General features: G+C 33.4%; 1 protein-coding gene across 14 annotated transcripts; it reads left to right on the top strand.

Moving 5' to 3' along the window:
• The first annotated feature begins 13675 nt into the window (after positions 1 to 13675).
• On the top strand, positions 13676 to 22341 carry LOC18020655 (histone-lysine N-methyltransferase ATXR7). Of its 14 annotated transcripts, XM_024157373.1 has the most exons (23): positions 13676 to 13863; positions 14202 to 14371; positions 14458 to 15046; positions 15156 to 15272; positions 15605 to 15886; positions 16029 to 16382; positions 16482 to 16718; positions 16866 to 17607; positions 17687 to 17824; positions 17948 to 18106; positions 18216 to 18536; positions 18656 to 18835; positions 18931 to 19331; positions 19422 to 19544; positions 19719 to 19799; positions 19895 to 19948; positions 20041 to 20192; positions 20366 to 20420; positions 20530 to 20624; positions 20944 to 20995; positions 21092 to 21163; positions 21886 to 22034; positions 22191 to 22341. In XM_024157373.1, exons 2-18 carry the CDS (start codon positions 14229 to 14231, stop codon positions 20385 to 20387), a joined length of 4095 nt encoding a protein of 1364 aa, XP_024013141.1. In that variant the 5' UTR covers positions 13676 to 13863; positions 14202 to 14228; the 3' UTR covers positions 20388 to 20420; positions 20530 to 20624; positions 20944 to 20995; positions 21092 to 21163; positions 21886 to 22034; positions 22191 to 22341. The 14 variants fall into 14 exon arrangements, with proteins under 14 accessions (XP_024013141.1, XP_024013139.1, XP_024013140.1 ...); XM_024157371.1 differs by lacking the exons at positions 21886 to 22034; positions 22191 to 22341 and adding an exon at positions 21243 to 21532 and having other exon boundaries at positions 20530 to 20847; XM_024157372.1 differs by lacking the exons at positions 21886 to 22034; positions 22191 to 22341 and adding an exon at positions 21243 to 21532.
• The last annotated feature ends 415 nt before the right edge of the window (positions 22342 to 22756 follow it).

The raw sequence follows: 22756 nt of genomic DNA on the forward strand, positions 1-22756 counted from the left end.
TTGCCATGTATCGCCCGTGAGAATTTGGCTAAGAATCTGCATAGTATTTTATCAACGTAATCAAAGTGAATCAGTGGTGTTTGTGCTGAGGTTTTGGAAGATGACTAATGGTCAAGGTAGGTTTTTATTCCTTTTTTTAGTACTTTAGAATAGCTAATCTTGCATTCTTCTAATTCTGATTCGTAAAATTAATGATAGGTGTTGATAAGAATTCGGTTGTCATGTGCTCTTACTCTCCTTACTATGATTTCCTGTGTAATCCTGTTGATGACGAGATTGACGATTTCAGGGCTAAGTAAATATTAAATTTATTTTTTCTTTATTGACATATTTTGTTAGTTGATTTTAGATATATTGATCTAACATATCGATTTTTTTTTTGTAGGCGATACCGCCTTAACTAATGCACCATCGATAGAATGTCAATTCCTTATCTTTCTTTTTAATGTTTGTAAAAATATTATATCATGATACTTATTAAGTGATATCGGTTGTTGTTTAATCTACTATTTCGGTTTGACTCTATGCATACTGCATTATGTCTTATTTATATTATCAATGTTATGAATGATTATGTCTTATTTATATTATGAGTGTTATGAATGATATCGTTACATTGTCTTTAGTGTTTAGAATAAATCCGTATATCAATGGTTTTGTAGTGTTTTCGTCTTTTTTGGTGATGTATGGTGATTGAAAAGTTGATTTGTAAACTATAGTCTACTCAAAGGGCTAAGTATTCATTGTGTTTTTGAAAAAATATCTGACAACTTCTGATAGATTTGAATTGATGGATATCTATAGTTTGTGATATATGTATATCTATAATATTTGGTAGATGTATATCTCCAATATACAATAAACTTATCGAAAACATAAATTTAAAATACTAACTAATATTATGATTTTGTGTAATATATATATATTTATGTTATATATGATAAACTAAAATTTGTTATTTAATGACTGGTGCACTGACCGTGACAGTTATTCTAATTTCGAAAAAAAGTTATTTGGTTTTCATATACTGTATTTCCTCGATTTAGTCATTTATTTTTCTGGTATATTGTTTATTCTGGTGTGTATATATTCAATAAATTGTAAAAATTTTAACATAGAAGAGCTTCCCCAAAATAAAATTTTTTGTAGAGAACCTTTTCTAAAAAGCGTTTATGGTTTTGTTGGTATTCTGACAGCCTAGATAGAATATTGTTGGTATTATGACAGCCTATATAGAATATCTTCGGTCAGTCTTTCGTTGATATACCTATAGTCTGATAATACAAAATATTAATATTAATAATTTATTAATAATTTAGTATATTAATATCTGTTAATCGAGTATTGTAAACTACTTATTATTATTATATTCTCGATAGTGATTATCTCTTTACAGAATATATGGCTTATGGGAATCGTTTATCGTTTACATGCGGTTTAGGCATTAATATTATCTATATAATCAAAAATGTTAAAATTGAATATTTATATAATTAAAAATGTTTAAAGTACTAAAACCCTAAATTTGTAACATTATATATATATGTGTATATGTATTCATGTCCATTAGGTTAATTCATCGTCCTAGGTCTATTGTTTCGTTGCGTCTCTTCTAATGGAGTTTCCAGGTTTTTTATTCTTATTTCCTTTAATTTGTAGCCTATTTTTAGTCATCACACAATTCTCTCAAATCTTTATTTGTTATTCTTCACAAATGACGACTTTTTCTTGGTATATGAGAGTTTTAACAATTTTGTTATATGAGAGTTTGTAGCCAAGTTTTAACAATTTTGTTATATTATTCAAAGGGCTAAGTATTGATTTGTAAACTATAGTCTACTCAAATGACGACTTTTTCTTGGTATATGAGAGTTTCTTTCTTATTTTTGTGGATTTCTAATAGACAATGATTTTCATGGAAGAGGCAAAGTGGAGATTCTACCTTTTCATTTACCTCCGTCAAATAACGTTTTCTCATCTGACGTAGATTTACCAGTTTCAGAAACAAAAACTAAGTTTTCAGCTTGGATGGTGTGTAACCAGGACTCTCCTAATGCCCGAGAGCTCTTATACTCTGAAATACCAAAAGCCTTCGTTTGGGATCGTATACGAAAACTTTGGAAGCCACGTATTCGTTCTTCGTTAAGTAGGTTTATGGTTGATCGTTGTAGCGTTGATGATGGTGAGCTTTACTACCTGCGTCTTTTGTTGGGTGTCGTGAGAGGACCACATTCTTATGAAGATATCAGGACTGTTGAAGGTGTTGTTTATCCTACATTCAAAGATGCATGCAAAGAATTGTCTTTGATTTGATGAATTTCGTCAAACTTTTTTTTCATATGAAGTTTGTGTTTTAAGCACTGATCCATTTATATCGTCGAATAGTTCATTGTTTTTTTTTTTATAGTTGTAACTTTCTGGAATTATTAATATGAATCATATTTATTATATGGCTAAGCTAACGAGTTTTATTTATCATATGAACAATATAAGCTAATAAGTTATGTTTAGAAAAGGAAACAATATATATATATAAATTGTTTAATATGATAAAATAAACTAAAGAATATGTTAAACCGTTGACAACTCTTTGATGCTTTACAAATATATATTCTCATATTTAATACTTTTACAAATTACCAAACATTTTTTTTAGTATTATAATCGAGAAAAGAAAAAATATAATGCATCACCTTACGATCGATCTTAATAGAAAATATTGAAAATTGGAAAATATGGAGTTTTATAGGATGTATCAACAATGTACATTGTTCGGCAAATGGAAAAAAAATCTTATTTTATAAAATATTTAGGATTAGCACAGATACTGAATCATTAATCTATAACTATTTTCGGTTATACGGAAAAAAAAAATATAAGTTAGTTAACATAAACGTATATTATATAATATAATGATATATATGTATATATATATATACATTGATAGACAATTTTTGTGTACTTCTGTTATCAAAAATCAGAATGAAGCGCAAAGCTAGGTCTGATGATGCTGACTTCCTGGTTTCTTCATCTGTATCCAAAAAAGTGAGTTATGGTTGATGTCACGTGTTTATTAGTATGGAAAAATATCTAAAATTGTAATTATTTAATTAACATAGATTGGAGTGCAAGAACCGAAAGATATGCCCCAACCAAAGCTGGTGATAGTTACCAAACTGGTCGAGGAATTGGTCAATTCTACGTTGATGAGAGAGATTTATCCTTGGAAGGTTGTCGTGCTGCGAGGAAGAGAAGAAAGATTATTATGAGAGATAAGAAAGCCTTAAAACAAGATATTGGTTTGATTTATAATTTGTTCTGAATTATATATTTTGTTTTATCAAATTAATTATCGACAAATTAATAGTTGTATTAAACTTTTATTATCTATGATCTTCTGTGTAGATTTTTTGCTTGATTCTTACAATAGTGCCGAGTTTGCTTGCTTTATAGCTACTGATTCTGATTCTGAAAGAGAAAACGATGAAGATAGCGAGTCAGAAGAGCAATTGGCCGATATTGTCGTGCCACAAGGAGAGAATACCGATGTTTCTCCTGTTAATAAAAAAAGTTCTACGTCGAGGAAAGGAAAAAGGGCAACCAATGATGGTGTTGCTACCGCAGATGAACCAGTTGTTCGGACCGACATAGTCTCAATTGTAAAACCGGGATTAGATGTTAATGGTATTATTTAAGATTTATTAATTAACTTTTTATTTTGGTTTTTGTAATTTAGTTCTTAATTTTTTATTATTATATAATATTTTTTTTTAGGTTATTATGATGACGGTGATCCTATTTATATATGTGAGTTTTGCAAAGCTTATATGTGGTATGGAGAAAGATTGGCAAAAAAGGCTACACGAGCTAAACCCAAGTTTTCAACATGCTGCATGCAAGGCAAAGTTGTTCTTCCCTTGATTAGGGCTCCACCACAATCTCTATTATCGTATTTATACAATGTTGGTGATGAAAGGTCTCATTTTCGTGACCATATTCGTGCATATAACATGATGTTTTCTTTTACTTCGCTTGGAGGAAAAGTTAACAACTCAATCAACGATGGAAAAAGGGCCATATGTTTTCCAGCTATGTGGTGAGAACTATCACTCAATAGGTGATATGATACCGGCTCCTGGTGCGAATCCAGCATTCCTTCAGCTTTACATACATGACACCGCAAATGAAACATCCAACAGAATATCTGCATATGGGTAAGAAAAATTATGTTTGTTTTTTTACTGCTGTTTTTTGGTTTTTTAAGATATAAAAAGTTCTAACGAATTGTTATTTTGATTCGTTTGTTTTTGGTGATAAATGACGGTTGGTTCCACTTCAGCATTAAGAGAATCGGTTGTTCAAACACTTAAAAAAATGTTGGATAGACATAATTGTCACGTCAAAGCTTTCAGGACGGTACGAGATAAGTTTGGAAGTCTTGGGGATACCAGTGGTTTACGGTTAAAACTGGAATATGATAGAACATCAGATGGACGTACTACTAATTTGCCAACTGCAAAAGAAGTTGTTGCGTTAGTACCTAATGATTTCGATGTTGGAATCGAAACACGAGATATAGTTATTGAAAGTAGGTCTGGAAGATTGAAGAGAATTAGTGAATTGCCTTCTGCTTATTTGCCTTTACAATATCCATTGTTGTTTCCATATGGTGAAGATGGATTTAGACTCGGTATAGATATTGGATATGTAGATAAGAAAGGGAGGAAACGTTTGAAGATTACTATGAGAGAGTTCTTTGCTTTTAGGGTTCAAGAGAGGTTTGGAGAATCTCCAACAATTGTAATGTCCGGAAGATTGTACCAACAGTTTTTGGTTGACGCGTTCACGATGATCGAGATGAATAGACTTCGCTTCATATCAATGAATCAACAGAAACTTCGATCCGAGACTTTCGATAATATAAAGGATGCCGCTGATAAAGGAAATTCTGATCTTTCTGAGAAAGGTAGAAGAATTTTCATTCCTGCTTCTTTTACTTGCTTCAACATTATCTGGACGCTATGGCCACGTGCAAACATTTTGGATTTCCAGATCTGTTCATCACGTTCACGTGTAATCCAAAATGGCCTGAAATTACTAGGCATTTACAAAGACATAATTTGAAAGCAGAAGATAGACCAGACATATGCGCTCAAGTATTCAAAATGAAACTTGATGATCTCATGTACGAGCTAACTAAAAAAAATGTCTTGGGAGTTGTAAATGCTGGTACGCAATGTAAATCTATATTGATGATATTTGCATTTGATTTTTGATAACTAATTTATTTTTTTATGTTTTTACGTGTTTTATGATAGCAATATATACAATAGAGTTCCAGAAGAGATGACTTCCTCATGCTCATATTGTTCTTTTTTTGAGGCCCGAAGACAAACTACCAACTGGTGATGATATCGACAAGATTATATGTGCTGAGATTCCTGATAAGGAAACTGATCCTCATCTATATGAAATTATTGGTGATGTGATGATGCACGGACCATGTGGTGCTTTGGATAGGGATAGTGTTTGTATAGCTGATGGTAGATGTACCAAATTTTTTCCAAAGGCATTTAGTCCTGTTACTAAAGTTGATGATGTTGGATACCCGATATACAGGAGACGTGAAGACAAGAGATTTGTAACGAGGAAATGATTCAATTGTGACAATGGTTATGTGGTTCCGTATAACAGAGAACTTTCTATTCGATATCGAGCTCATATTAATGTGGAATGGTGTATACAATCGCGTTATGTCAAGTATCTTTTTAAATATATTCATAAAGGAGCTGATTATGTTCTCGCAGTAATAGGCAAAGATGACAAAGATGATGAAGTTAAGAAGCATTTCAACTGTAGGTATGTTTCTTGCAATTTTCATTATTTATCTTATCAATGAAGTCTTCAATACCATCATTGATATTTACTGTATGTTATGTTTAGGTATATATCACCTGGCGAGTCTATATGGAGGATCGAGGGTTATGATACACATAGTCGTACAGTTTCTGTGACAAAACTCCCGTTTCATCTGCCGAATCAGCAATTAATTATATACAATGAAGATGATCCTGCTGAAGAAGTGGTTGAACGTGTTACCGTTGGTATGTCCAAATTCATGGTTTGGATGGAATGTAATAAAGAGTATGAAGAAGGTATGTCTTTAACTTACGTAGAGTTTCCACATAAATTTGTTTTTGATACAAAGTTAAGGAAATGGAAACCAAGGAAGAAAGGGAAAACTATTGGTAGGATCACCTATGTTCCTATGTCTGTAGGAGAGGCTTATTATTTGAGGCTCTTGCTCAATATAGTTATAGGTCCAACGTGTTTTGAAGATATAAGAACGGTTAAAGGGCATCATTATGATACATTCAAAGAAGTTTGCTTTGTCCTTGGGTTACTCGATGACGACAAAGAATACATTGCGGCTATAAAAGATGCAAGTTTATGGGTTAGTGCAATAACTATGCGTAGGTTGTTTGTAGTTATGCTGACTACAAGAAGTGTTTCGATGCCTTCGAGAGTTTGGGATGCTACTTGGGATATTTTATCCGAAGACGTGTTATATACTCAAAGAAAAATTCAAAAAAAACCAGGTCAGTTTTTTAATCAATACTAAAATAATTATTTGTTTAACTATTTTACGTGATATACTATATATTCATATTTATGTTTGGGTTACTGATTTGCAGATCTTAGGCTGTCTACTGACCAGGTTAAAAACATTTGCTTAGCTGAGATAGTGATGCTTCTGCGTACTGCTGGAAGTTCTCTTACAGATTTTTCATGTATGCCGTATCCAAATGATTTGGATATGACTATACGCGGTAATCCTCTTATTCGTGATGAAAGAAGTTATGATCAAGATTATTTGCGAGTTAGACATGATGAGTTGTTTGCCACGATAACTGATGAACAACGACTTATCTATGATGAGATTCTAGAAGCTGTTTATTCAGGCGCTGGCGAAAGGTTTTTTGTTTATGGTTCTGGTGGTACCGGAAAAACGTATCTGTGGAGCTTATTAGGAGCCACTTTACGTTCAAAAGGTGATATTGTTCTGAATGTTGCATCAAGTGGAATTGCTGCTTTGTTATTGCAAGGAGGTCGAACGGCCCATTCGAGATTTGCAATTCCAATTGTTGTTAATCGTTTTACGACGTGTGCAATCAAATATCAATCAAACCTTGCAGAACTGATCGATGCATCTAAACTGATAATATGGGATGAAACATTAATGATGAGTAGGGATTGTTACGAGACATTGGATAGAACCTTGAGAGATATATTAAAATGTGACAAGCCTTTTGGTGGTAAAGTTATCGTTTTTGGTGGAGATTTCAGGCAAATTTTGCCTGTTATTCCAAACGCAGGCAAAACAGAGATTCTTATGGCTACTTTAAATTTATTTCCCCTTTGGTTTGGATGTAAAGTGTTGAGGCTTACACGTAACATGCGACTAATCCCTGGAGACAACAGTCGTGAGACGTGTGAGCTAGCATCTTTTACAAGGTGGATTCTTGATATCAGAGAAGGAAAAATAAATCCGAGTGATAGCGGGGAAAGCGAGATTGATATTCCGAGTGAACTATTGATTAATGATTGTGAGAATCTGATTAAAGCTATTGTTGATGAAGTTTATGGACAAGATTTTCACAAAAAGACTGATTCTAAGTTCTTTTAGGATAGGGCTATTTTGAGTCCAAGGAATGATGATGTTGGGCTTATAAATGATTACATGTCATCACAATTAAAAGGTATAATAGTTAATTTTTGAAATGTTTTATTATTTTCGTCTTTATTAATGTTTTAGATATTTTTTTATTTGTAATGCTGATTATCGTTTTGCATATAACAGGTGAGGAATGAACCTATCTAAGTTGTGATGGTATTGATCCCTCTGATAGAGAAATTGATACGGATGATGCATCTGAAATTCCCTCTCAGAGTGTTCGCTCAGATAGCAAAAATGATCTGGGTAATATGATATATACAGAAGAGTTTCTAAACTGTGTTAAAGTTTCTGGTTTACCCAACCATTGTTTGCGTTTAAGAGCCGGTACTCCTGTTATGTTGCTGAGGAATATTGATCCTAGGAATGGTTTGTGTAATGGAACTAGGTTACTTATTACTCAGATGGCCAATTATGTCCTAGAGGCTATAATAATAACTGGTGAAAAAATAGGAGAGAAAGTTCTTATTCCTAGGATATTTTTATCTCAGACAGAGACTAAATTTCTTTTCAGAATGAGGCGCAAACAGTTTCCAATTACCCTTGCTTTTGCGATGACGATAAACAAGAGTCAGGGTCAGACACTTGCTAAAGGTGGATTGTATCTGCCTAAACCAGTCTTTACACATGGTCAACTGTATGTTGCTGTTTCGCGGGTAACATCCAAATCAGGACTAAAAATCTTAATCACGGACAAAGACAAAAAGCCTCAAACGAAGACATTAAACGTTGTATACAAGGATGTCTTTGATAATATTTAGTCGCTTTGTTGTTTATGTGGCATTGCTTTTCTCTGTTCTATTGTTGTTTTAAAACTCGATCAGTATTTATTTGATTCTTGCTTAACAAAAAGAAAAATTTATCATCTATGAGTTATATTTTAAGGTTGGATTAGATTTAGATACAAAAATAATTCACTATTTATTTACTGATTCACTTTTTATGTAATGAATTTATTGATTTTATATATATCATAATAATCATATAATAATATTATCAAATAATATATCATCAAATACCATAAAGGAGAGAAGTCAAAAATATTACATAAATATGGCCATTCAAAGTTTTTTAAGTGCTAACCATAAAATAAAATATAGTAGCAAGAAAATTTCAAAGAAAATATAGTTCACCATCAACTATATTCTCAACTTTCTCTTCCTCTTCCCATTCTTCACCTTCTTCTCTGACTACAAGACGAAAAATATAAAAATAACGGTTATATCAAGTAATTTCCTAAAAGTTCTCTATAATTTAATGAAAAGTTTAACTGATTACCCATTCCGCTGTATCCATATGCCTGATCTCTCTCTCAACGAATCCACAATTTATGCATTTTAAACCTATTTCGAGATCTAGCCACAGTTCATGTTTCCCTTTCTTGCAGCGTGATTTTGGAGATTCATCAGTTGATATCTCATTATCAGTCTATAGAGAGATATTACAAACAAAAACAATTGTTATACATTCTAAAATCATGGATCTCTAATCGAAAATATATTATTAATTAAATATGAATGAAAGTATAACTTACTTCTTTGATAGTCGGTGTGACTTTTTCAATTGGTTTTCTTTGCGATTCCATTTCTTCCCGAATCATATTTAGTTCGATCTCCCAATCAGATGGCATAGGTTGTGAGTTAGGTTCATCCTCACCGAAACGCATTCTCAATGGTGCTGGTGTGATTACGAGAAGTCCATTTTCATCGTATTTCTTTTGTTCTTTGTTCTTCATTTTTTTGTTTGTTTGTTTGTTTGGTTTGCTAATAAAGAATGGTAAAAGCAGAGACGTTTTGAAGACCTTTGGGTTTGTAAATATATTCAATTTTCTCAAGTTTCAATGTTTTTGGGAGAAATACTATTTAGTGTTTACACAACGACTTTGAGTCTTTGACTTTAACTGATATCTCATTATATAATTTAATGCAATCAAAACTACAAACAATACTTTATCGTGATATATATTATAACACAGAAAATCTGAATTACAAAAACAATAGATAAATATATATATATATATATATATATTGTAATTTGTTTCTAAATAAAACTTTATTCTATCATAGATAATCTCACTTCAGTATTTTTGTATAAGTTACAGACCATGTTCATAAAGTAAAAGTTATTCATTTTTCTCATAAAGTATGATAGTCTTCTACTTATTATTACATTTTCCAAGAAGATATTGATACTTACAAAAATAACAATTTATATTATTCTATGATATCAAAATAGACTCCTTATTACGTACATAAATTAGTGGTTTAGGATAATTATCCCCTAGAACTTTTCATTTCAATTGATTTTATTCCTTTTCCTTTTGGGGTTAAATCTTAAGACAAATTAGTTAAGCAAGTTTTGGAATTTAATTTATGACGTAATGTAAAATTTACATTTAGTTTGGATTGTGATTTGTTTTTGAAGATATTTACAAATATTTAATGAGTAATATTCGGAATATTTACATTTTGCGAATATACTTTTATGTTGATTTATGCATATATATATACATATATATATATATGTGTACTTTGTTGATTTGTTCATGGTCTTCAAGAAAGATTAACATTGAGTGATGACAAATTATGATTTTGTTCGAACACTGAGCTCACGGAGATCTAATTGGAAAATTGTGATAAAAATATTGAAAAAATGGAAGGTGGATTGTTCGTGTAGCAAGAGAAGCTTAAATTTGATCGTTGTCGACGAACAGGTATTTTAATTATGTTTCGTGATATATATATATATATATATATATACATGTATTATTATTATTCTGATTACGATATTTTGATTTGTTTGTATATTGATGTAGGGTTCTAGAATACATATTCGGGCAAATAACCAAATGATGGACTATTTCGATCGGAATTGTATAGAAGAACAATGGATCATGTTATCTGGATTTCTTTTGAATCCTTATAATTGGAGAACTGTCGTAAATATTACGAAACATGATTATGTTATTATTTTAACGAAAAATACTATCCTTTTACCGGTTCTACCGGTAATAAACAATTTATTGCATAATTTTATCTCTTTCTTATCAATTTATGAGTACCCAAGTGAGCATTATTATTTGATTGGTGAGTTTGATTTTAATTTCGAAATATAAAAGAAAATTAATTGTTTAATTCATCGTTTTGATTTAGTTTAATTGTAAACTCAGATTTGATAGGATTGGTCGAAGATGCTAGATACTTTACTATCACGTATCCAGATGGTACGACGAAGGCATCAATTCGGTTTCGTATCATAGACGATGAGTAAGTCAATTTACCTATAATTTATATATTTAATTAGTTCTTAATAAATTTGTTTGTCAAAACATAGGGATGTAATGCTTGAGTGTATTGCGCATGGTGCGTTAGCATCTGAGATAAATGAAAAGTGTGTGAAGTCTAAAGGTCCTTTTGCTATTTGTGTTTTAACGAATTGGTGCGTCATAATTAATGGGGGTATGTGTTCTGATGCTACGATTTTTTTTGTTTTATAATTAATGTTTTATAAACTAAAACGAATCAAATTATGTACGTTTGTAGAGAACGTGATCATCCAAGATCATGAAGAACATGGTTTATCCCGTTTTGACGTTGTTTCAGATATCAATCAAGTATCCATTTTAAAATCCAAGTAAGTAGTTTTATTGATAATATTTATATTTGAATTAAAGGAACAACAATATTTCAGGATAATAAATAAGTAGGTTGATTGATATACCTTTAAAATCAATATTTCAGGATTTGGAACAAGATCAATTCAGGATTTGGAACAGGTTGAATTATTTAGATGCAGCTGATATCTTATTGCCCTAATCTACTAAATTGATTAGTAATTAATAATGTTTTCAATATCACTCATACTATTAATGTGTTATCTTAATATTTTCTAATTTTATTAAGTATAATAATTCTTTCATCTAATTAAAGGGTTTTAAAATTCAGAATAATGAGAAAAAGTCAAACAGAAGTGTCAAACAAAATAAAGGAAAACATCAAATGAAATTGATGGATTCAATTGCTAGGAAAAATAGGTGAGTGATAAAAAAAGTAGCCATCTTCAATGTTGTTAAAATCATCTGTGTAGTCAAGCCTGCAAGAACAAGATAAATAATGAGTCGAATATTCAACAATTTTGTTTAGGAAATTTACAAGATGATAACAGTGAACAATGCTTACATAAAATGAGAATTTTCGACTTTAGGAATTGGAGGATCGAACAATATTTCAGAGAATTCTCGACCAGAACAAACACGTATTTCATCTGTACAATATGGAAAATTATATTAGCTACAATTGATATAAATATAAATTGATATATAGTTTGTCGATAGAATGAGAAATAACCTCCATATCGACACATCTCCCAAAATCTCAATACACAGAAAACGATTTTGCGACGAGGAGGGTTTTTCCATAAGGATTCAAAATGTTCAGCATCTCTTCCCCACGCTATGCAATTGATGTCGACACCCCTAAAAACCAGAATTAATATATCATTTTCCTTAATATCGAGAATATGATAGTAAAGATTTATATATGTATTAGTCTTTGTATCAATGGATTCTTACTCAAAATCTCTAATTGTAAATTTTAGAACACTTGAGTTGATTCTCTGATTTTCGATCCAAAATTGGTCTTGACGTTCCAATTGACAAACTTTGATAATACCTCCGATCAAATCAACTAGCATAAAGCAATATATTCATATAGTTAATTATAGTATTAATTAATCTTATTGAGTATAATAAAATACTAAGAAAACACACCAACGTCTATGTTTTCCATCAGAGATTTGTCAAGGACTCTTCTAAAATTAGCAAATGAATACAACTGGTCATCTGATTTAGGCGATGTCGTCTCAACATGAGTATCCTCATCGATACAGATATGGAGACCATTGACTGTAATCCTCGAAGTTCCCGTGTGTGAAGTAATTTTGAAGTTCCCAATGAAGTACCAATCTTTATCACACATCATGCCTTCATAACGGTCTACTACACGATTTGGAATCGATGCACGTATTCGATCACCCTAGATTTTCAGTTACAAAATAATGATGGTATTGATAATATATTAAGATTCAGACTTTATGTTATTTTTGAAGTTATACTTACATGTTCGTCTGCGAATATAAACGATCGCTGAATACCGTGAACACCTAAACTTTCCTCGACACTCTTGATAATTTAAACACAGATAGAAGATCGATCAGATGCTATACCTAAATCAGAAATCATCGTGCAAGGAGACATTTTTTTCAAAAATAGATGCATTTATTCTCAACAATGAATAGAAATAAATGAAGTTAGATTACGAGTAACAAATGGGTACTACTTTAAAGTGAAAACCACCGCTACGACAACCAATAGTAGTTTTTGCAATGTTTTGAAAAATAACGGTCATGTTTTCCACCGCTAATTTAGTTGATTATATATGTTATGTTTTGTTATAATATAATAATTATGAAAATCAATAATAAAAAGCCTATAAAAATTCAATACAGTCATAAATAAAACATCACCATCAAGAGTCTCTATTTATGTTAAACTTCTATTAAAGTTTAATATATATCGAGAAATTTTCAAATATATATGATGAATTGTATATCATTCAATTTTTAGGAGTTATCTTATAATTTCTTTTAAATTTGCATAAACATTCTTTCGTTCAATGTATATATAAGTATATAAATTATGCATAATTTCAGATATAAAATTATATTATACAACTTTTTAAATGTATAAAGTCCGCGTTTGGCGCAGACAGTCACCTAGTATTATATAGACCTGCATGCTGGTATTTAATCAAGTTTTAAATAATTCAAAAATTTTAAGTTTTTCCGGAGGCTTAAAGTAATTATATAAAAAACAAAATTTTATAGAGATCTTCCATCTTAACCAACCCTAATTGTTATTTTTTTTTTTCTTTTTTTGTTTGGTGGTAACACAACTCTCTTCTTTGTTCATCGTCTTCTTCTTTATTTTTTTTTTTCTCTAAAAAGATCTTCTTCTTTAAGTCTCATTATCAATTTCACTCCAAGTTATTGACAGTCTCATCGCTGCCTTGATCGTGATTGACTTTCTTTGAAATCTAGGCGTTATTTCTGCTACCGTATTACTTCTCGAGGTATGATGATGATTCCACCTTCACGTTTCTGATTCTCTCTTCGTTTAGCCATTCAATTGAATGCTGAAGCTTTTAAGGAGCCTGCAAATTGATTTTGTTAACTTTCCCTTAAGAAATTAGGTTTACACTTTCAGAATTTCTAACAATTTGGAGTCTTTCATAGTCTTTCTCTCTGAACTAATTGGGTACGATTTCAATTTTATTTGACATTACTTTACAGCTAACTATGGAAAGCAACGTCCTTCTTTTTTCTATTTACGCCGTTTTATGCCCATGTAATTAAATATTGGATGAAACTTGTATATTTGTTGATCATAGTGTTGATATGTTTTATGCAGAGAAGATATCTCCAGATTATCTGGGCCATGGTTGCATTAGGTTACTCTTTTCATAGACATGGTAGCTCTTCTTTAGAGCCAAATTGTTTTGGTTCGACGTATATGGGAGTCTACAGTTCTGATGTTGCTGTCTCCGCAAGGGAAGCATCTCGAGATTACTCTTGTGACAGGTGCCACTCTGTAGTTATTGTTTTTCATGTTGTGATCTATTATATTGGATGGTTAATCTAAAATAAACTGTAATTTCATTTGTCAGCTGTGATGATTTGGCGACTGTATCTTCCGCTTGTTGCGATTTCGATGAACTGTGTGGTCTGGATACAGCGTTAGAGGTGAGCTGCAGGTCCAATGGAGACTGCCGTGAGGGTCAAGAGGCTTGTGGTAGTGGCACAGCTTCATGTTTAGACAAGACTCTTCCAGGATATACCATTTATGCGACTGGTTGGATGTACGGTAATCAGCAAGGCCAGATGTGTGGCCCTTATACGCAACAGCAGCTATTTGATGGGCTATCCACTGGTTTCTTACCCGAGGATCTTCTTGTATATCCAATTATAAATGGTTATATGCCAAACTCGGTACCACTAAAGTACTTCAAGCAGTTTCCTGAACATGTCGCCACTGGCTTTGCATATCTACAGACTGGAATGATAGGTGTGGTCCCTCCTGTAAGTAATAATGCCACAGTCCATCAACGTGAGCCTCAAACGGAGCATCCAACTTCTGCTGCTCATTTAATTTTCCAGCAGATGTTGCCTCCGCAGACCAAGTCTGATGGTTCTGTCTCAGATCAGCTAATGTTAAACCAGGAGGAAGCAAATTTGTTAGCTTCAATCCTCTCATTGGTAACTTCCTCTCACGGTGAAAACTCATTTCAAAAATTCATCAGACACGATGGCTCGAGTTCACATAAGATTCTTCTTTAATTGCGTTTAATTGTGGTGTTTCTGTCAGGGAAGCGAACATGCCTGCTGGTTTCTTGTTGGTAGTGAGGGTAGAAATCGTGGACCACATTCTATATTGGAGCTCTATAATTGGCAGCAGCATGGATATGTTTCAGATGCAGCCCTGGTAAGCTGTTAAGAATATAGACTTAAAAAGGACTTTTGAAAGATTGTAATTAGTTAATTCTCATGCAATTACAATGATGTTCATCCTGATGCCTCTTTGTAGCCTTGTTTTGAAAGATTGTGATTAGTGCGCTTAGCTTTGGTTTTTAATGCATCATCTTATGAGGAGGAAATTTGTGATGATTTTTCTTCTTGTTTCATCTCTATTTTAGAAGTTTCCGTACCCTTCTTTCTTGTTTTGGATTTACATCTCAGCTCCTTAATATTTTAGAATACTTGATGAACATAGGTTCCCTACATTTTTTCTCACGTTTTAAGAGTTTCGTTGTGCAGTTACGTGATAGTGAAAATAAGTTAAGACCAATCACATTAGAATTGGTAATTGGTGTATGGAGGGAGAAATGTGGTGGTGCTAATTGTGAAGAGTCAGTGTCTGGGGTGAGCTTCATATCTGAAGTTTCTGAAGAACTCTCTTCCCAGCTTCAGAGTGGTATAATGAAAATAGCTAGAAGAGCTCTACTCGATGAAATCATCAGCAGTGTAATATCAGATTTTCTTAATGCCAAGAAAAGTGACGAGCATCTCAAGTCTGATCCACCCAGTTCTGCTGCCCATGTTGAATCCCTATCCAAAACTCTTTTTGTATTTGCACATTTATGTTCACATGCAAAAAAATTATGCACATACGTGCAAATATAAAAGTTCAGGGGTTATCTCTGACTCGTACACTAACTTTAGTAACGTTTTGTTTGAGCAGTCTCAAGTTATCAATGCGGAGAAAACTGCTGTCTCAACTACCGAAGCAACAGGCTGTACGAACATATTGAATGAGTGGGGTCATACTCGTATAGCTGCAGAGTCGCTCAAATATACCAAATCTGTTGGAAGCACTGAGAACTTTCAGACAGCTTGCTCAGCTATATCGAGAGTACTCTACAACCATTGCATGCAAATCATGTGGAATGCTGTCTTTTACGATACTGTGGATACTTATTCAACATCTTGGAGAAAGAAAAAACTTTGGTGTCATCCTTCTGACATCTCAACTGGTGTTAGCTACTGCAAGGGTTCTCGGACCAATTATTCAGACAAACCTGTAGCAGTTGAGAGTGTGAGCTTTTTAAGTTTTTGTACGACTTCGATTAATTGTCATTTTTTCTTATTAGCCTTGGTCATTAATGAGAGAAATGTCATTTTTGATGTTTTGCAGTTGACTTGTAGGGTGGATTCCTCTTCCTGCAAAACTTCTTACTTTAATGAACTTGACTTAGTTACCAACGCAGCCAGTTTACCAGGAATAGAAAGCATCATAGCAAGCATCGCAGAACATGTAGAGAGGGAGCTCTTCTCGTCTCTGGAAACTCACTTGACTGATTATACTGGCATTCTCATTAAAGATGGAGCGAATAATGCCGCTAGTACTGTCCGAGATGGCAAAATGCATGAGGTAAGGAGAATAAAATCTCCTTATTTAGCATTTGTGGAGTTTTCTATGGAAATAACTACCTTTGAATCTGTCCTTTCTTGTTCGGTTCTTGCTTGTGGCATGCTAGCGTGTGGGTGCTGAGTTCAAAATTGTTGCAAATTGCTGCAGGAAAACCCGTCATATGGTTCCCAGTATTATTTGGAAGGGACTGGTGAAAAGAAGAATGACTTGAATGTGGTTCCTGCTGGGCTGCGCTTTTCCAATGATTTCAGTGATTCTCAGAGACTGTTGCAAGAGGGAGAATCCTCTCAGCAAATAATGTCTGAGGATATTATTGCTAATACATTTATTTCAACTTTGGAGACATTGGACAGTCCTGTTAAGGATGAACTTGATACTCTGGATATTCATGAGCCACCACCACCTGGATGTGAAAGCAACATTGAAATGCCATCTCTTCGTTGTAAGTTTCGGCCTGTAAGGTCCAAGGAATCCATTCCTGAGATTGGAGAATATGTTGCAACGGCTATATGTAGACAGAAGTTGCATAATGTTGTTATGAAAGATTGGAAATCACTGTTCATAAAGTGTTCGCTTAATGAATTCCTTGCTTCACGGAAAGGGAGCCATCAACTTTCTCGCAAAGAAACATTGGCCCTGAAGAAGATCAAAACTGTTACTCGGAACAAAAAGCTCGCACAGTCTAATAAATCGAATCAGACAGCAGAGAAGCCAAGCAAACCATGTGTCAGATCTGCTGAAAAAAATCTGGTTAAACAACGATCTAAGAAACTGTCTACAGATTCTCATTTCATGAGAGAAGCCCGTAAAGTCAATACACCCAGTATAGATTTGTCAGTTCGGAAACCAAGTCAACAGAAGATAAGGAATGTTGACAGGCGGGATCAAAGTAAGTAATAGCCTTTTTCATCCGAGTTTGAGGAACATTACTTTTGTCCTTATATTGTTTGTTTTTTATTATTATGCAGGTATCATAAAGAATGCGACGAAGCTTCGGGAAGAAAAGATTGGCAAAGATGCTCTTAATACGGTGATCTGTGAGGAAAAACAAGAAGCTAGTATAGCAGATGAATTTGATGACGAATTCCTTATAACAAGACTTAAAAGTAATTTTTTTCTTTTTTTTTTTGTACTGCATAGGTGTGATTCTGTTTTGATATCAATGTTTATCTCTCTCTTTTCTTTCTTTTTTTCAGTTTCATGTTCTTTTTGGTGTATATGTCTATTAGGGATATCAAGGAATAAAAGGAAAGAGTTAAAAGAAGGTACAAATGCTGAAAAATCTTGTGAGGAGATTTCGATGTCTACTGAGAAATCTGGGGAAACTGATGACTTCAAGAATCATAAGGAAAATTTTTCAAATAAGTCTTTTCAGAAAGTGCAAAAAGGTAAAAGACTCCTTTATTTGTTTCCTGCACATTATACTTCCTCGTCGGAGCTCTTGAGCTTCTTAACCATGCACCCCGAGCCTACTGATTTCATCCCTCTGAAAAGCAGCTCATATATCAAAGCTAAAGAGAAAGAGTATGTCAGATGTCAGAGTAGAAGGTACAAAATCTTGCAATGGAGCAGTAAGAGATTCTACTGAGATTTCTGGGAAGGAAGCTGATAGCGAAAGCCTTGGCTGTGAAACCTTGGACAAGATTTCCACTCAACGCCTCAGCAAGAAACGGAAAAGTAAGATCTCTTTGATTTGTTTACCAGGTTCTGAGAATGCCTCCTGCAATTGCTTTAGTAGTTTACTTTATCCAGGAAATGCTGCTGAAGGAAAAAAGATTGTGGAGATGTCTGCATGCAGCATATCCCAGAAGTCTATGTGTAAGTTTTTAACATCGTACTTTGTTGTTGTTACATGCTTGTAGTTTCTTGAGGGGATATCTGGCTACTTAAATGCATTGGCCCAAGGTTTTAACAATTGAGTACTTTCTTTCATGAAGCATCGCAATCATCAAAGCTAAATAAGAAGCACTTGTTGTATGAAAAAGTCCCCAGTGTACCTTCATGTCGGAGATTATCATTTTCTTCAATGGATTCTGAAGGCGCTGTTGTTAAGGAAGGCTATCATGCTGGAAATGAAGAAAAGCTTCCCTCCAATAAATCAAATAAGCTGCAGAAAGGCAATTATTTCCTAAAAGTTTTCACTTTTTAGGTTCCATGGTTTTATGTTGTTCTGCTATACCTCAACTTACATGTATTTGGTTGGTTTGTGTAGTAGGTTCGAAGAAATTGATGCTTAGAACGAAACATACAACAGAGCTTTCTCCCATTAAGGATTTGACAATAGACGATAGCAGCCCTATGCCGATTGCCTTAAAACCATTGGCAAAACCAAGACCGAAAGCAAGCACTAAAAAAAGGGTAATGTCAATGCCAAAGTCTGATGGATGTGCACGCACATCTATTAATGGCTGGCATTGGCATGCATGGTCATTAAAGGCTAGTCCTGAAGAGAGAACTCGTGTTAGAGGAAGTTCTTGCGTACACATACAACATTTTGGTTCCAAATTCAGTTCGACTCAAAAAGTTCTTTCTGCAAGAACTAATAGGGCAAAAATGCGTAATCTTCTAGCTGCTGTAGATGGTGCTGACCTCTTAAAAATTTCTCAGTTGAAGGTGAATAAAACAAAAACCAGTTATCTCTTTGTGTAATATATCAATGTAGTCTTAATATCTTTCTTTTTCTTTTTGTAATGTTGGTGGCAGGCAAGGAAAAAGCGTTTGCGGTTTCAACAGAGCAAGATTCATGATTGGGGTCTTGTCGCACTTGAACCGATTGATGCTGAGGACTTTGTGATCGAATATGTTGGAGAGTTGATACGTTCTTCTGTAAGTATGACTTGCTTGATCATTGTGTTCCATTATATTATATTGTAGGTATGTGGTAACAGTACTGTACAGTATCTTAGCTTCTTTGATGAACCTTACTGTTCTATTAAGGACACTGTTATGCGCTCTCTTTTAATTTCATCGTGATTGTGGTTCAATATGTCAATCTCACAGATATCTGAGATACGTGAACGCCAATATGAAAAGATGGGTATTGGAAGTAGTTATCTTTTCCGGCTTGACGATGGATATGTGGTTAGTCACCTGTGCAATACATTAATTCTTATCTAGTTTATGTTTCCCCTTATAATGACACTTCTGAATCACTTGTTCCGTATCATGGGTCTTAGATTGATGCCACAAAGCGTGGTGGCATAGCAAGGTTTATAAACCATTCATGCGAGGTAATTGTATGCACAGTTGTATGCACAGTTTTGTATCATTGGCTAGTTTGTTTTGATTTCTGTTGGATTCTTATAGCATTGTGCTTATGCAGCCCAACTGTTACACCAAGATTATAAGCGTTGACGGTAAGAAAAAGATATTTATCTACGCTAAACGGCATATAGACGCTGGTGAAGAAATAAGTTACAACTACAAATTCCCGCTGGAGGACAACAAAATCCCTTGTAACTGCGGAGCGCAAAAGTAAGTTGCATCAGTTTCATATTTACTTGGTTTTTACTTTTCCGTTATTATGTTGCTTACCTCTTATATCACGCTGTTTCGTATCCTGAGTATGATGATTTGTTTATTGTCCTGATTAAGTTTTTAATGATGTGTTATTGCCTTAGTTTAAGTATGATTGCTGTTGTGAGCAGGTGCCGTGGATCGCTGAACTAGGAGGGACTTGGTTTGTAGAGAGAACTAATCCAGGTGTGTATTATGTGCCCGCGAACGATTTTCAGATATTTGGGTAAAGATGTGAATTAGTGAGCCAATAAACTAAAATCGATTTTTAATGAGCAAAACGTGGCTTGTTTAGGGTGTTTTTGGGCTTGCGTGGAGAGAAGGATGAATCGCCCTTTTGCAGTATACATCTCCCGCAGCAGATGAGTCTCCTCTCTTTCAATTCAAACTGTAACTATTTTATTCCCACATAACTAACACTTACAAATATAGCTTCAGTTTTCTTTTCTTTTTTTTGTTGATATATACATTTTTCGTCGTTGTTGTCGTCAACAAAACGAGATATAATCAAGGGCAAGTTAATAAATCTAATTTATGATTAGAGCAAACTTAGTTATGAATTTTAAAGGAAGGAGTTGACTCTTTATTTTGTGTTCGTGCAACAAAACAAAAGGTTATTTGTTAACCACCTTTTAGTTGTCCATTAAAAAAAAAAAAAATCCGGACTTATGCAAATTAGATCATTGTTGGTTTGGTTTCATCTGAGCAGAATGAAAGGATAAGAGAAATGATCATTGGTATGGCTCAATGAAAGCAAAGAGGTTTATTTCTAAGCGCTTAGCATTTTATTGATAATCTTTTATGTTTGTGTTAATAATATAGCATGTTTGGTATTTACTAAATGGCTTTTATTTTAGTTTGCAGGAACTGTAAAAAAGGATTAGCAAACTCAAAAATTCCATTTCCACAACCCCATTGTTCTTGGTATGGTACGTCTAATATATGTGTATTTAGCTTCCCTTATTTTATTTCTTACATTTATCAACTTATTGGACACTTTAATTTTAGTTTCCACTAAACGGAAAAAAACAAATTGCTTCATCAGACCCGAAATGCGCATGCCTATTAAATTTGGAGGACATGATGAAGAATTTGTTCTATTACAAGGCAATGTTGGGGATGTGGTTCCCTTTCCCCTGACGTTTTGGGTATCCCAAAGAAAAATTTATTCATCGATTTGGTTTATTGTCTTTGGGATACCAAATTTCAGTTTCTCTAAGAATTATGTATTATGAGAATCAAAATAATTATATCATTAAAACTTGAATACAATAGTAGAAAACACGGAAGTGATGGTATGGTTTCGTGTAAGAATCTTTTATAATGGTCTGATTAGTGATTACATATTTATACTAAAGAGATGATTAACTTTCCAATCTTCCATCTGTTTCGAAGGAGTGATGCGTATATAGAATAGACTTGGTATCATTTAACTAAATTCTAGAGAATATTACACCCACATACATTTTTCCTAACTCTAGTAACACCCAAAGACACTTTAAGCTATGTACTTTTAATTGTGTTTAAAGACCATTGTATTCTTACATCCAGTCATAGTTAAAAAGGTTTATCTTTTCGCTGATCTAAACTTCTTCAAACACTTCAATATCGGTTCGCCAAAAGACATGTGATTTTATAAGTTTGATGTCAGAATCAAAATAGGTGAGAAAGTGAACAGCTTCGCCAACTTCTTCTCATCTGCCAGGATCACAACTTAGTTGTGTATTAACCAGCCACCAACCACTTCGACACTGGCTTCCAATTTCTCAAAAGTTTCGTCGAATGATTAGATCCATAAAGGTTTACACGAATCCTTCAGTTTTTTCACAGTTTGAAATGATTTTCTAATTCGATGATTTTCTAATTCGACATTTTCATTGTACATTCATCTATCATTTGAGGTTATCATGTTACCCAAAGATTTTGATATTGTTTTCATCTGTTGTTGGATTATAGAGTTGTGGATTCAATAGTGTTGGATGAAAAGTCTCCTCGATGAAAGATAAATGAAGTATAGTCAAACGAAGTATGTATTATTATAGTTTTATATGTAAGATCTTTGGATTAAATATTTGTGGATTTTGTAGATGACAGAAGATAATCATCAATCTACTAAACATCAAAGAACTTGCAACTGGTATACGGACGCCGCTGGTTATAGTGATCAGTGGTGGAGCTATTGTTTATTTTTTCAAGCATTTTTGTGTCTATAGTGCCATGAACATATTTGTTACATTTGAAAGAAAATTACAACGAACTAGGGGGACTAAGTCAAGGATTATCCACTCCATCACAACCTACTAACCAGAATTTTTCATTCGGAGAAAGTTGTGGGTTTGCAAGAGCTGGATATGATTTATCAACTGGATTCAAGACACATTGTTCACGTTTTGGTGATTTTAGACAAGAATTCAGCAAGATAGAAAATAATGGTGAGTGTGTTAAATACTTTTAGGGATTACGTTACAATCTCTTTTTTTGGTATGAAGAGGGAAAGACATTGTCTTCCCCATTTTATTAAT

The sequence above is a fragment of the Eutrema salsugineum genome, unplaced genomic scaffold, assembly GCF_000478725.1.
Source record: "Eutrema salsugineum unplaced genomic scaffold, Eutsalg1_0 scaffold_17, whole genome shotgun sequence".
Classification (NCBI taxonomy): Eukaryota; Viridiplantae; Streptophyta; class Magnoliopsida; order Brassicales; family Brassicaceae; genus Eutrema; species Eutrema salsugineum.

Excerpts from the sequence above, each read along its gene's own strand:
- LOC18020655 (XM_024157373.1), top strand. The coding sequence starts at position 14,229 with ATGGTTGCATTAGGTTACTCTTTTCATAGACATGGTAGCTCTTCTTTA. Across the intron at positions 15,887-16,028 it reads CACCCAGTTCTGCTGCCCAT|TCTCAAGTTATCAATGCGGA; the intron begins GTTGAATCCCTA and ends TTGTTTGAGCAG. Across the intron at positions 18,107-18,215 it reads TTTTCAGAAAGTGCAAAAAG|CTCATATATCAAAGCTAAAG; the intron begins GTAAAAGACTCC and ends TCTGAAAAGCAG.